At 37.7% G+C, this 16,220-nt stretch overlaps 1 protein-coding gene across 1 annotated transcript in view; it reads right to left on the bottom strand.

Moving 5' to 3' along the window:
* Nucleotides 1-16,220, bottom strand: part of CHN2 (chimerin 2) — a 95,972-nt gene continuing 79,752 nt past the window's right edge. The window contains exons 8-13 of the mRNA XM_053466311.1: nt 14,423-14,507; nt 8,413-8,586; nt 7,414-7,491; nt 3,438-3,575; nt 2,181-2,286; nt 1-340 (exon numbers count right to left, since the gene is read on the bottom strand). Coding sequence (XP_053322286.1) covers nt 169-340; nt 2,181-2,286; nt 3,438-3,575; nt 7,414-7,491; nt 8,413-8,586; nt 14,423-14,507 — 753 coding nt within the window. The 3' untranslated portion in view covers nt 1-168. The remainder of the gene's footprint in view (nt 341-2,180; nt 2,287-3,437; nt 3,576-7,413; nt 7,492-8,412; nt 8,587-14,422; nt 14,508-16,220) is intronic.

Below are 16,220 nucleotides of genomic sequence, written 5' to 3'. Positions count from 1 at the left end.
TAGTCTTTCTCCCTTTATATGAGCAGAAAAATTCATATGTCTATGAGACATATGGTGCTTGAAATCTTTTGGCATTTTCAGCGAGTCCACCGAGCAAACACTATTACACCCTGCTGCTTTAAACTGGCCATCTAAAGCACTGGCTGCAGTTAGCAATCCTTCATTTGTTTAGAATAAAACATCTTCATTTTGTATTAAAATCTGCACAATTAGCTTCTGATATCGCATATCATTTAGAGACGTGAGTGCGTTTTCTTCAGGCGGCCTCATCAGTGTTGGCCCAAACACAATCCCAAGATTTTCGGCACACATGAGATTGTCCTTCTCATTCTGTGTAACCCTAGAAGAAGAAGAAAAAATGACAATCAACATTATTAATAGTAATAACACATGCATGCCCGAGTAAAGCTGAATCTACCAAGTTCATTATGTCATCATGTGTTAAAGCCCATTTTTCCTAGGTTAACAATTTCATTTTTAAATAATATGTATTTACATTTAATATATTTTTTTTTTCTAAATTACACGCAATCTGGCTACTAAAGAACTGATGACATATCATAAATATCAGCTCCGAAGATAACTGAGCTACTGATATCCGCAGGGGGACCCAGATGGTTAGGTAATGTAAACCGTCTGCGATATATGTTTTTGTTTGTTTTTGTATGTTCCAGCCAATTGGTGGGACAGCATGAACCCATTGGTCTTACTTAATGCAGGGCCTTCATTTTCATTATTTTCATAATGTGACATAAAAACACACAAAAAAGTAGGCAATTGCTTATCTCCTTCAACCTTAAGTTGTGTAACTGTTCCCAATGACTATTTGGTTTGGTTATTTAATATTTGGTGTGTAATATTACAGTTGTCACGACTGCTGTGACTCAGGAGCCTACACCAGAGGAGTCCTTTGCCCATTCAAAGATTGATTCTTTCTAGTCATGTTTGTGAGCGGAGCAACAATCTCAGAAAGTTCTTGATACATTTTCTATAATAGGTCACAAAACCCAGGAACTGTTGGAGGGGTTGGAGAGCCAGTGGTAGAAGCCATTTAGAAATGGATGATAACTTCACTGAGTACATTTCAAAGCCACATGCCGTAATGATGTATACCAGGAAGGAAATACAAGGAACCTAAAACTGACACTTCTTCAGCTTGGCATAAAGGTGATTCTGTTGTGGACCTTGGACCAGATCACCAGAATGTATCAAGATATTGTTTAGATACAAAAACTGGTCATTTCTAAATTCCAGGAACACTGCGCGTGCGTTGCACAGAACAAAGGGCTGAGAGTTGAGAAGGTAGTTTTCCACTCATCATTCTTTCTGATACGGATCAAATCATACACTCCCCTAAGATCCAGCTTGGTAAAAGTTTGGTATTATTTAACTCCGGCTTGTTGTTCTTTCATGTTACTTCTGAGGAAGCCTTGTGAGGAAACGCGTTAGGTTTACTATATACATGTATCTCTACTGGACAGTCAGAACACACCTTTTTATTGTATACACATTCAAATACTTGTACATTTCACCTGTATATAAGTTATATGTATTACATTTATGTCTCCAGCTTTGGGGTCCTACTGTTTTTAGTGCTAATACCAATATTTGTTTTTTGTGGCATGTTTCTCTCTCGAGCATAGGGAACTGCTCTGTTTCATGTTTTATAACAGCTACCCTATCTACACTTTTCTTCTTCTTTTCCATTCCAATTCTCTCTCTGACATGGGTCTATACAGAATTCACAATTAACAGGTTAGCCAGGACTCTCTAATGTTTTACAACAGAAAATAACTATATCAGGCATGATTTTACACATATGTTGTAAGACCCTTTAGATTTCTGGGTTTTCTTGTCCTATGTAATGATTTATTTTGCGTGAATGAGCATATTGTCCAATGTGCACTTACCACAAAAACCCTTCCCCTTAAGTCAACTACGAGCAAACCCCATTTAAGTGTAGCTGACAGGTTTGATCATTTAGTAAGAAAAATGTTCTATTTGCACATCGCTCTTTGGGAGTGTTATATAATTATTAACTAATTGCGGAGGATCAATACAACTTTCCAGTACAGAGATATAGATAGCTGTAGATGTTTTGGACACGTAAACACATTTCAAGTGCTGTACTTCTACAGACCTTCATTGAATTCTGACAATGAAGCAGAAAATGAACTTACTTTTTAAGATGAATCATTAGAAATCTGAGTGTCTCGTAATGAGCTGGTGGAAGGAGCATGAGGGCTTCATGTATGGCTTCTAACCTCTCATCTGGATTGGATATTTCTAAAACACATACAAACACATGGTTTATTGACAATTTTCATTAGGACAAATCTCTCCATACACCGGCAATCTCCTATTGTCAGATACTTCAAATCCATTAGGGTAGACATACCGCAAGCTGTGTTTATTAACTGCAACTCCCCTGTATGATTTATTGAGGAAATGAACAATGACAGGCCTTGTAATGGAGAATGATGCCGCTGTCAGAAAAATAAAGGGAAGCAATGCACTAGAAGGCCAACAAAGGCCCGCTTGTCTATTTAATCCACTGAAGATGAGCAGGAGGTACAGTTTATCTGTGCACGTTGCCAGATCAAAGGAAGCATGGTTTCTCTCCAAAAAGATCCCGTCAAACTAATCTGATAAAGCAATTGACTAAATCATGGAGCCTAATTTGCAAAGTTTGCGGATGATGACAACATGGAGGCAGATCACTGAGTCTGAAATATATGGCACAATAAAAAGTCTCAGACAGCACAGTACTGCTGCGTGTTCATGTTACTCATTTATTTCCCTGTCCTCAAAGACATAATTACATGACAAGGTCACATGTAGTGCCAAGGAACACACATAAATCGTTATAAAGCTAGTTTATGAGAAAACGACATGTCACACAGAGGTCCAAACATCTGCCTACACCACAAATGCGCACAGCGTGCTTTTTTAATGACATGCTGTGATTCTGGGCAACAGGCATGCCAATGGGAACACTCATGAAAGTTTACTACCATCCACTTTATGTGTAACCATTGTGCAGCGCAGACTATCAATTAACTCTTCTTTACAGTCTTTTTCATATTACACTTGTGAACAGCAACAATAGTTCAAGAGTTTGGTATATGAGAAATTGCCTCTAGATTTTTAACCCAGTGAAGGTCATCTGTGCATCTTTTCTTTGGTCAAGTTGATTAAAGTTTACTACAATCTTCAATAGATGTGTAATGTTTCTAGTTTTGAGAAATATCTTTTTAACAAGAAAAAAACGTTGGATAAACCTGGTCCAAACTGCGTATTGCTGTATTGATATAAACAATACAACGATTGGGTATTTATGCAGGAATGGGCAGAACTGGATATACAGCTAAAGCAAACGTACCTGGCTTGGAAGATAATTGGCTCTAGATGTAATTATAGGGATGCACAACACTTACTTGCTGCCTCTATAAACTTGGAATAGGAATCATAAGTTATAACTGGAATGGGCAAGTCCCGGAAATATAGCTTCAGTGCCCCAGCAATGATGTTTATATCTGGATATGTAGTACTGGAGATGTCGGCTTTGTCACCATCTACAACAGAAACAAAAGGACAAAAATATTATATAGCTAATACTCATGAGTTACTAGGAATCTTGTCCATGTTAAATGTTCCAAAATATAAAAAAAATAATAAAAACTGAACTTGGTCAATTTAAGCCAACAAAGTGTGATGGTAGAGGCGGTGTTCCCCCACGTAAGTTTATGAAACACAAGTGAGACAATACGATTTTTCTGCCGACTACACCATATCCCTAACCCAACCTCAGCAAGGGTAGGTAAAGATCCATAAGGAACCCAGCAAGAGGAAAGTGATCAGGGAAACTATCCTAAAGCTCAACTGAGAAGATTGTAAGCACATTGCCTTCGGGCTTTTGGGTGAGTATCCCTGTTAAATATTTTTATGATATGCCTCCCTGCTCCCTGATTAATTTAAGACTTTATTTATAGCGCCATAGCTGTCCTGACTCTGCATACCCTGGTGAATATTATGAGCTTATTTAATTAGTGTTTTGATGGGACTGAGTTTATTTACTTTTCTCTACCTGGTAAGTACGGAGAAAGGGAATACCTGAGATTCTAGGATTAGCACTCATCACTTCACGCTCATACTACAAGAACTTCCGATTGCTAAACCCTAGTTTAGGAATGTGGACGATTAAAAAAAACACCAAAAAACTTTCATCAGCTCTTTGTTGTGCTGTGTCCATTCTGGGATCTTCTTAAGAGAACTGTTTAGCACATTATGTGGTTTAGTAGACAGTTATACCTTTTATTGGTGGAAACTCTATGTAGAGGTATAGCAGATGCAGAGGGATGCACGTTTTTTTTGTGGGGAACTAAAATAAGTCATAATTTGAATGTGGAAAGTTTCTTTCCAGAACCTCCTCTTGTCTCTAGGATATATTCAACCCATGGACTTACTACAGCCTCTATCTTGCTACATCTTCTCTGTGAGTGTATATTCTTCACTCCACGGACTCAAAGTAACATGCACTTTTATGTATACTAGTTCTTGAAATGTTGGCAGCTAAATAAATACTTGCTTTAGCTCATAGTCACCCTCCTTTCCAACACTCCTACTAATCGGCTGTAGGTCTATGGCACGGTGACAGTGCCTCTGTCTCTTCTGAACTTAGTAAAATAGTCTGACACTGGTTAAAGTATGAGATTTTGCTTTCAAACTGCTCTTAAGGAAACGTAAACAGTACGGAGAGTAGTTTTATTTACAATGCGTTTATACACCCTCCGCAAAAATAAAATTATTTTGGTAACAAAAACACCAGCTGCACCTATAAAGCCCTTGAACGCGTCTTTGTTTGATGATTTTAATTTCTCGATGAATTGGTTCTGTCAACAAGGGAAAACCTTCTAGATGTGTACCAGTCTGGAGAATGAACTGATACACACTGCACCTGCTTTATATGTGGAGGAAAACACTGCTAATTCTTCATCATTGTATTGAGTCTATTGCAGCCAGGGGCCAACTCAAAATTTTATTAATCATGTGACGAATGATTAGATTAATAAAAGGATTTCTCTATGTATGTTGCGCTATACAGGAATACCGTAAAAACCCAGCTATATGTAAAATAATCCCCCTGCTAGTCATGAAATACAGGAGAATTACGTTCTGGAATGCATTGGCTATTGAGATTTCTCTAAAATGGTCACAGTAGGCCATTAGAGAGGTGTCAGTCCCGCCAGACACATATCCAAGTAGTATAAAAGTCCAAAAAGAATCCAGCATTGGAGGAAATGCTTATTGTAATTGAGGCTACACTCTACTGTAGAACATGGTTGCACAACTCTAGTCCTGGAGGTCCACAAACAGACCAGGAAATCTGCCTGAAAACAAGTAGTCTAATGAATTTTTCATTGAGACGCCTGTGCTTTTGCCGGAATATGCCAAAATTCTGGCCAGCCTGCAGCCCTCCAGGACTGGCGTTGTGCAGCTCTGTATTCCTCTGTGGCCATACGTGTAATTACATGTTAAATGGAGAACTGCTAAGCATATGGTCTAGATTTTTCCTCCTTGTATCATAGCCCACGACTGCTGACGCTCCATTAACAATTTCTATTAGCTTGTATAGTTTTGAGTTTTTTTGACATATTGCTTCGCATGACTAATCAGTTCTGTATATGTTTCCTGTCTGGATATCGTGAAGTTACTGTTAACTTTCACAATACTTATATACTTAGTCATATTTTTCTTTTTTACTGGTATTTTCTTGTTCTGCCATTTATGTTTTTTTTATTATTATTTTTGCATGTCTGTGCTGTTTAGGATATCTGCCAGTTTAAGGGATTTACTTCACAAAAGGGCCAGTCTCCTTGCGAAATTCTAAACCATTTTCCAAACAAGCATCCCCATAAATATTTTAATGCTACAACCAGGATTGATTACATTTTCATCAATGGTAATGAATTTGGCTCCAGCTGAGAAGCCTCTGGTGTTCTTAGTTTAAATAAAACAAAAGGTACAGAGCTCGGCATGTTTTTTATTATCAATTTGGTTCTCGTTAAGAGATGGAATCTTTTGCAAGTTTATTTCTTGTTATCAGGGCCAGATTCTGCTTAAGAAAATCTAAGCACTTGCTTAATGTCCACCTCTTCCAGGCTCATTATTTTTACATACCTCCCAACATTTGACATTGCGAATGAATGACAATTTTGTTGTAAGGGAATGTGGGTAGGGCTTTACCAAGACTTTTTATGTAACTTCCTGACCTATTGATAGTTGTAATAAAAAAGGCATATAAAAGAATGTATTTTATCTCCTTAAAACCTTCATGACGTTCCTAACCATCATGAAAAAAGTGGCCCGATATTCTATCATGACGACATGACAGAGGCCAACTGATGTAAATCTGCTCGCTATATTTCATGGAAGGATATTTTTTATTCTAAAAACTGATTTAAATATTGTAATATACTACTTATGTCATTATATATATATATATATATATATATATATAAAGTTCATCCAAACACATTATGTAAAAAAAAAAAAAAAAGTTTTAACTGTAAGAAGCAGATACTGATCTTATTTCTTAGGAAAACCTCCTCTTTTGTCTTTTATAATAACCCCTGCAAAGAAACTTGGCTACAAAGACTGAATTGTAATATCTGATAGCTACCACTGATAAATTGTCGTTAATGGGTTAACCTTTAGAGCAAATCCTATTTAAAAACCACAGATTCACTGTAAAAGTTGAAGAACAAGAATGTCTACCCTGTCAAATGAAGAAGGCAACTGACACAGCACAAAGAAGCATACCTTGGCTTTAAATATAGTTACTTTTGTTTGAAAAATGAGCATTAGAAGAATTAACGTGACCAAGTATAGATAATTATAGGTTAATATTTAAAGAAAGAAGGCGAGGCATGTCCTGAAGCAGAAATTGTGGAAAGAATAGAAGTAAAAATAACATACTATAGTGCTCCTTGTAAACTTAAAAAACACATACATATGGGAATTTTATTTTATAGAACTATAGCACTTTTCAATACATAATTTTTATAATTAAGTGTCCCATGATAAGTGTTCAGTTTAACCCTTTATTAGCACACCCCTGCCTGGGAGGAGATGTAAGCAAAAGGTACCATTTACAAATGATGTCGGACATTATCAAAATATGATATGTGACCTGTGAGACTTAATAAAATAAATAATTTAGAGTTTTTAGACTTGTGCGTCTTCAATGTACTAAAGTGTGCAGTATGCTTCTAATGTATGTTAATATGTTCAGTATTTTACATGCTAGACCTCATGTCTCCAGCATAAAACCTATACAAATAACTACGGTAATACAAATCACTTCTTGTTAGTCAATGCTATTCAGAACGGATCTTTGCACAGGAAACACACCTCGATCAAAGGCCATTTTTACATCTTCAATATGCTCTGTAAATCCTGAGACTCTGTAGAGACCTTCTGATTTCAGACCTGAAAGACCAAGATGAATGCACTGTCATGGAAACATCTGACATTTTACAGAACATCAAAGCCCCGCACAAAAAACTATTTAGATACAGTTTGTAGATATCTATAATACGGATCAAAAATTGAATGAATGAATCTATACAATTCTAAATACATACTAGGGATTAGTACTGCTATTTATCACAAACATTATACTCTTCTTTCAGGCTGGTCCGTCCATACTTGAAAGAAGAACAGCCAGGGCTATTTCGTACTGTTAATTGCTTAGTGGGAATTCATACAGTATGTGTACACAATTATTATGTATCATTTCTGTTCACACTTTAGTGGTAGCCTGACATATAATCGTGGTCATTGCCGGGGGAAAGATCTTCCACTTCCCCATATAGATCCAGTCTTTAACTCTATGTGTTTAGCATGGTTAAAACCTAGAGGTAAGCCACAGCAAGTGAGGATGTTTATGGATTTAGAGTTTTTTTAGCAATTCTGAGAGTCCACAACGTTTATTAGTTGAGTCCTCATTGGTGTCATTGGGGACTCAACATAATGGTGGTGCTCGAGTTTTCAATGTGCTGGGATCAATCAATATCAATAAAACTCATCAGGATCTGGAACCTTAATGAGTTTCCCCTCAAAATGACCCCATTAAATAGAAGAATGACTACCCTGAGATCTTTTATCTCAACCTGTAGCTAATTTACCACACATATCAAGCGGAAACCATAAAATAGTGTATCTTTGAAATGAGGATAACAATTTGTTGCTTACTTGGTAGAGAACTGCTAGCCAAAGCACATTTTTACTGCAACCTATTTATTTGGGTAAATAATCATGACTTCTCTTTGTGCAACTTTTTGTTTTTTTATATGTCCGAGATTATCATTATATTGAATGAGATTGTTAGATAGTTTTTTTCCTTCATACCTCTTCCTTCAATCTCTCGGATGCACATGTCCACCACCATTGGCCGAGGAATATTGTGTGCCTTCACTAAGGTTGTAAGGTCACAGCTGTACACCTTCTTTATACGCTTGAGGTCTGGCTGGCAGTCACTGGGTACGTATTTAGAGCACTGTTTGTGTACGTTAAGTCCACAATCTGCAAAACAACAAATCAACGCAGTTAATAGACAAAGCACACATGGGCTTCCATACAATTGGCAAACATATAATGTTAAAATATATAAAACACATTAAAACCATAATGGGAATATTCTTTAGACTGCTGTTCGGGGAAGAATGATAGATGAAGAAGCTAAGTATTTGGAAGACAGAATGCGCTATTTGGTTACTTAAATTGGGTACCATAACTAAGAAAGCATGGTATATTATGGTGCTCCTCCTCCTCTTGTCTACCCTATCTGGCTCGACTCTTTTAAGCTTGATTGCACATTAGCTTGCTTGACACTACTTGTTTTATAGAATGACAGGACTTGGGTGAGCAAACATTGATGCCGGGTAAAAACAAATCCATCCCGTTAAAAGGTTTGGGGTTTGTTAAGCTATTGCTTTTCTTTGATTGGTGAATTTCCAGGCAGGTTCACGTGAAATCCCTGCTACAATATATTTAAGCCAGCATTCCTTCCGTCACTAAATGTTTTTCTATGCTCCATCTATATGACTACCGTGTATGTTGGACAAGGCTGGCTAGTGAGAGTATGAGTGGGGTCGTTTAATAAATAAAACTAATTTCCATATTATTCAGGCCCCTCAGTTTCCTTCATAACAGAACAGACATTTGGAGATACAGAATATTTATACATGTGAAATCTGGGTATGTTCTGTAGAAATCCCAAAACAAATGTCTTCTAGAATTAAAATGAAAAACATGGATTTAGCAAGTAGCGATGGTAGGGAAGTTACTCTGCCCCATGTTAAACATCTCGTAATATGCCTTGTGCTAACACCCTATTACTGTGGTCAATTTACCATTTGGGCTTCTGTAAATGAAGTCACATTTTATATGTTTCTGATAACTGTTCAGGCTTAAAATGCCCTTAAAAGGCTTCAGCTCCTCCGATGAACAGCAATACATGACAAACACTTATAGTTTTAATAGACATGTCCCCTGAGCCGTGCTCCATATTTGAACCGTATAAAATGATTTGGTTTCAAAACATATTCCAGTCTGTCTGTTGATTCAGAAAATAGCCGTAGTGTCTGAGTCATTGAGATATTTCTGTACAATTTCTGTTTAGTTATTGCCAGACTTGAACATAAACTGAAGACAAAGGGCCAAATGTGTGACCCCTTAAGCCGTCTATCCTACATGGAATTTCCCATTGACTTTATTAGGAGGTTTCCAGCAGTGTGAGTGGGTTAGACGGCTGCAGCGGATGCTTGTTTTAATAGACAAGATGACATTACAGCTAGAAACGAGTTATCCGAGCTTTTATATTCAGAGGAGTCCAAAGCCCAGCTACCTTCAGTTCTTTTCACTAAACAAAACAAAACCCCCATATACAGTGACTCAGAAGTATAAGCCTGGGAGCCATAAAATATTAAAGGGACACTCCGGCCGCTCTATACACTTTAAGACATATGATAGCGGAATGACCCCTTTACATGAAAGGATTCACCAGACCCCCATGCACTTGCGCTATTTCCCTGCCCCTCAAGCTCCTTGGCGCCCACATGTCCAGTTTGCCATAAAAATGCACATTATATTTACCCCTGGTCAGCTCCAGCACTAGCCTGTGTTAGAGTTGCAGGGTGTCTAATAAGACCCCAGTGTACATCTGCATAAAGCAGAAGCGTTTTCCTGCCACTGGACCTGATATGAAACTCAGAATGCAGAAGAGGTGGCGGGTTGCAGCTCTGAAGTGCCAGCTTCTTCTAAAAGGAAAACAGCAGTAGCTTTATTTATTTTTTGCTTTCTACAGGTAAAGAATGCATGTTTGTTGGTGAGGCTGCAACTCCAGAGCTGCAACCCTTTAAATTTATAATACAATACAGCAGAAGATAGATATGGTCATCCTACTCTCCAGTCACATCCACTCCCCACCCAGGCTCTACCCAATCTCCCAACTTATTTTAAGTATACTGGAGATAGGCCTGTCTCTACATCTAGCTACCCCTATGTGTGACTTAACCTGCCTGTTACTCCCAAGGGAGGGAGAGATCCTCGGGCTAATGCTGGCTGGCAAGTTCCCATGCATGATTCTTACAATGAGGTTACAGCTCAAAAACATACATCTCTAATAAATAACAATCATGCACATCAAACACAACTGCTCATGAAACCAGCCATCAGTTTCCTCTGTACATAGTAAGTCTGAGAAATGTATACATTGACTTAGATGTCTGGATACTACTGTCTGGGAGAACAAAAGGCTTGGATAATTTGGAAGTAATGAACAAAGCAGCTCTGCCTGACATACATAATAAAGATGATAAAACTATTCTCTCAGGGCACTTTATACAAATAGAAAGATGAGATAATAATCTGTGTGTTTGTCCCGAGTTTCATTTCGCTGCTTTACGAGAGGTTGGTAAAGGCTAACGAAACCACATAGTTTGCTGTTACACAGGTAATGACATCTTTTGAGGCAGTAAACACAAAGGATTTTGATTACATTAACCCAGAACTAAAAAAATGAAGGAAAGAATACGATCTATGAAAGTCAGCGCTGTCACAAAGGCGGCAGCTGGAGGTCACAAGCATTTGTTGGCAGTGTCCACAGGCTTTTAGAAGCCTTTTCAGAACATTTTTCGGGTGCGTTGTAGATCCCACGTTGTAGATCCCACGTTGTAAACTCGCAATGTGGTGAAGCAGAGCACCACAATAACGCGCCACATTCTAATGTGTGACTTCACTGCCTCACAAGGGGTAATACGGGTGCCCAAGGCTGTGCCCATTGGCCCAGTTTAGACACCTGAAATGTTGGGGGGAAACAATGCCTTTAAAATGCAATTATTTGACCCTTTTTTTAACTGAAACTCAACACAAGAACATCTATTTTTATAAACTCCACTTGAATGAATCTCTCCCAATGATAGAGTCTTCAAGAGTAAATAAATCCTTTAATATTTTCTTTGATAAATTGCCCGTAAACAGTCATATAATCATGGTGAAAGTTAATATCACATCCGCTTTGATGTTGTGCTTGTGTAAAAGTGGCAGCATCATCAATTTAACGTTTAAAACAGAAAGCTGCCACATTTTTTTTAATAGGTACAAATACGTTTTCCTAAACGCATTTCCATGCTTGAATATACTTTTTTTTGGCAATATAATTACATTTTAAAGTAATGTTAAAAATGTATTACATTGTAGGTTTCAGACATGTTGTAAACGTAATATCAGGCTAAAAAAATGCCAGCTTTATGGTAATTATAGTTTGGTAAAATTTGGTAATTTGGTAAAATTTAAAAAAAAAAAAAGAAATTACAAGATTACTTTGACACAAAGCATTTGTCCTAGGCCAGTAAGTAGCAATACATATGTAACATGGGAACATCTGTATTTATATTCTGCAAAATGTGATTAGCTGCTTTAAACTCTATGGTTTAAGCCCCCGACATCAGTCTATAAGGTGGGTTCTTCTTTTTTTGGGGGGAAACTGGGTGGGTTCTAGACATGCTGCAAAAGCAGGTTTCATAGACCCCTTAGATCAAAAGTAATAGGAGATGTAGGCAGCTTGATGGGAAGCTCTATTGCTTATTTCCTTGATATTATCACAACCACATGTTCATTCTTGCTGACTGGGGTGTTTCCTTGGGCTTGACCCTGGGTCTCCAGGTGAAGCCTAGTTTCCTTGAATCTCTGGGTCACCTTCAGGGAAGCAATGTTTGGCGATGCCCACTCCCTGCCCACCGTCCCTCCTACTCCCGGCTTATCTAACGCTGCCTGGACTAAGCCGGGCCCTGTGAACAGCTGGGTCCCAACCCACTTTATCTAGTCCTGGCTCCATGTGCTGCATGAGGGAGAGTGGTAGTACTGCTGACTGCCAGCAGTGACAAGACAGATGATCCCATGAAGATGGTTCATTTTCCCACCACCACTCAGTAAAGTAACACTTCCTTATATTACATGCAATCCTTTGACTTCTAGTTTCAAATTCTAACCTCTTGTTTTAACATTTCTCTTCATTTGAGATCAACTTTCCCTCTGTACTTTGTTAAATCTCTAAGTATTTTAACGTTTCTATCACACCCCCTTTGTCTCTACTCTCTTCCAAGGGTAGACCCATAATTCAAACCAGCAACCAAAACCACAGATCACTCATATAGATATTTTTTACATTCCATTTTTAAGTGTTTGAAATGTATATTCTCCATCACGGATATCCACCATCTGGCATTGCCAGTGAATTTCATGAACATTTTTCTTCATTGTGTTAGCATTACATTGGAATCAGCCGATTAGACCAAGAAGGAAGTATTAACATGCTGCCTGTGATCCACTTTCATGGTTTAGGCAAACTGTTTAGGAGCCTCTGACGCTAACATTGGGAAGGCTACGGTTAGTGGCTCCAAGGTGCAGTAAATAAAACACACTGAGATACTTATATGGAAACTCATTCCTCACTATAACAGATACACACAAACATTGCCTCCTCTCTCTTGCACCACTAACCCTAGGCACACTACTAACATTTAAACACCTTAACCTGACACCCACCCACGCTACCACCCATACATACATGCTGATACCAAATACTAACACATACACTCATGCTAACTCCATACACTAACATACACACAATCTAGAAGCATTTGCACACTTATGCTAACTCCATACATGAACACATCCACTCACTTGCCAACAGCATATACTGACACGCCAACACCATACACTTACATGCACACTACTATCATACAGTAACACACGCTTACATTAATAACATACACTTACACACACTCTCCAACACCATACACTTACACAAGCACGCTCTCTCCCTCTCCCAGCATCACACAGCACACACATAAGAACACATTTAAGTGTGTAAGCATTATATTTATAATCAGCTAAGCTATTTTGTTGAGAGTGGAAAGCAAAGAAACCAATCTAATTAAATGTAATTAATTATATTGTCTCACAGTATAAGGTAACCGTAGGCTACAAAATAATGATGTGACGAAACCCAATTTACATCAGTGATTTACCAAGGACAGCCTGGAGGCACATTTAAATTGGGAACCAAGTAGGTTCAATGCCCTTAATACACTGTCCTGCTACTTGGAAGCATTAATTTATCCGATGTCTGTAAAGCACCTCAAATTTAACGCAATCATCAGCATAAATTAACAGTAGTCGAAAGCTGGAAAGATAATTTCTACTTAGTGGTCAACAATGTAGGTAAGTATACACATGACTACTGATGCTAAAGTGTGCCCTTTAACTCCTTGTCTTTAGTATTATCAGGTAAATACATCTAAATGTACTTTATAAATGTGATGCTTTTCTGTTATCTGCTATAGAATATACAGACTCACATACACAATATATAAAACCTATAAAAAAAGATTAATTTGTAATAAATTCCGGAATGTTAAGCATTGCTCATTTTATCAGGATATGTCCTTTGAATGAACCAAATTCCCTGTCTGCAAAAACAGATTATCTAGTTATTTTCTCTCATATGCAGAGTTCAAATAAGGGTGATCAACTGACAATAGGTAAACCATCCTGGATACATTATCAACAATGGGAAAAGCACTGGGGTTGTGGCTAAGGATCCCTTTCAGGTCACACATCACTAGGGATTCATGGCAGTAAATCATTGTCCTGATGAAGGCATACATCCCCCTACCCCACCAACTGAACAGGTCAAGGGGTGCAGAGAGACCCCCTGACATTTGTGGAATGGATATAGGTGCATTGAATGGAAGCTCTATTGCTACCCCACTAGCAGCAATTTGTATAAAGGTCTATTTACACCATTATATTATAAAGGGTGTTTGATGAGAGATTGAGTTTAAATATACTGTACCTGAGCATCTGACTCCCTGTGCAATAAGACCCCACATGAAGTTTGCACAGTACTCACACCAGTGTGGACCCCTGAATGTGTGAACCTAGAAAATAAAAAGTTCAGACATCAGAACACAGATGGTTTAAAAGAAAGCAAAGAATTGAACAAAAAAATAATCTATGGTAGTCTTAGGCAATATTTCCAGGACCGCTGAAAGAAGGGACTGGGTGCTAGGAAAAAGGGGGACAAGGCAAGTATGTTATGTAAAAAAGACCTAGGTGCCAAAATGGGGGTGATGCACAAAAGTATTGCAAGTGCATGGTATGCCCTAATATCATACTTGTGATATAGTGATATCAATAAATGGCATTAGAAGCCTTTACCAATATGCAGTTACAGATGTTGTACCGACTTTTCAATTGTTGAGGTTAATTTTGTTTGTTTTGCAAAAATTAAGCAATTATTGACACATGAGAAGTACCACTTTAAATGGTCTTACCAATAACAGACATATGTGTTGGAATTTATTATTATTATAATTATATTTTTATTATATAGCGCCAACAACTTACGCAGCGCTTCTTACAATACATAGATTCTATCCATATGACAAGACTATAACTAGACGAATAACTAAACCAGTTATTTTGAGTTAACACAAGATCACTTATCCATTGTTACAATCAATCTTTTCTCTTAGTTTTCATCTCTGAAACATCTTTATGAATCATCCTCATTGGGTGACATATGTCAATTAATGTCAATTTGATTTCAGATTCAATATCCAGGTATCCTTTATGTTCTGAAACAGCGAGTGATATCTCTATGTCACTGGTGTTTGACCGCTTGCGTTTTTTCTTTTTTATTTGTAAGCAAATATTACTTTACATATATTTCTAATAAAAATAAAAAAATTAGTAATTCCAATGATAATAATGTGGGATTCTGCCGTCTATGGAATCACAGAATGTCCCTAAGTCCCATACTATCTTCATTTTGCGCCCAAAAGCACATACCAGGTAAAAACACCCTTAAAAATAATATACTATGTTCCAAATACCTATAGACATTCCATGGCAACCCAATACTGCCAAGCTAAAATGCAAATCTTGTAAATAATTTATATTCACTGAAAAAGGAATGTGAATAATTAACGTAGACATTATATTAGATTTTACAATTGTGAGATCACTTTCACTTTAGCAACGAATATCCAAAGTGCTGCTGTTTCAGTTATTCTGCTGAATTTTGATGAATATTTTTCCAACTAAATGCAGTGTTAGAAAGTTATTTGAATGGCATTTGCTGGGTATGCACTGAATTCTGTGCTTATTGGTCATTATTATTCTAGCAGGAATCAGTGGGAATCTGAATGTTTATGCCTTTTATGTTTTTTCGGTTGTCCTCTCCCCTATTCTGTATATTTTTTGTGCACATTTGCAGGTTCTGACCAAACTTTAGGGTTGAGCAGCCCGTCCTGCCACACGGATGCCTCATTAATGGTACCCAGAGAAGGTTTTTAATTGCTTGAGAGTATCTTTTGTGATAAAATGCAAAGCAGTCCAACTGATTCAGCTCTTGGAACCAATATAGCCATGAAAGATTAGATAGGACTTGCCAACCTTGGGGTTCTTTTAAGTTGTGCCGGCTAAGCAACAAATGGCTATAAAGAGTGAAAGAATCCCCGATTTTTACCAGCATGCCAGAAATCTGATCTCACAATTTGATTTCACCCCCACAGCGTTTCTTAGCATGGTAGGAGGCAGCCACATTGGGCCATCTCCATGGGCTGTTTGAAGAAGATCCAGATCAGTCT

The sequence above is a fragment of the Spea bombifrons genome, chromosome 5 (genome assembly GCF_027358695.1).
Source record: "Spea bombifrons isolate aSpeBom1 chromosome 5, aSpeBom1.2.pri, whole genome shotgun sequence".
In the NCBI taxonomy this organism is placed as follows: Eukaryota; Metazoa; Chordata; class Amphibia; order Anura; family Pelobatidae; genus Spea; species Spea bombifrons.
This window is presented reverse-complemented; position numbering and strand designations above follow the sequence as displayed.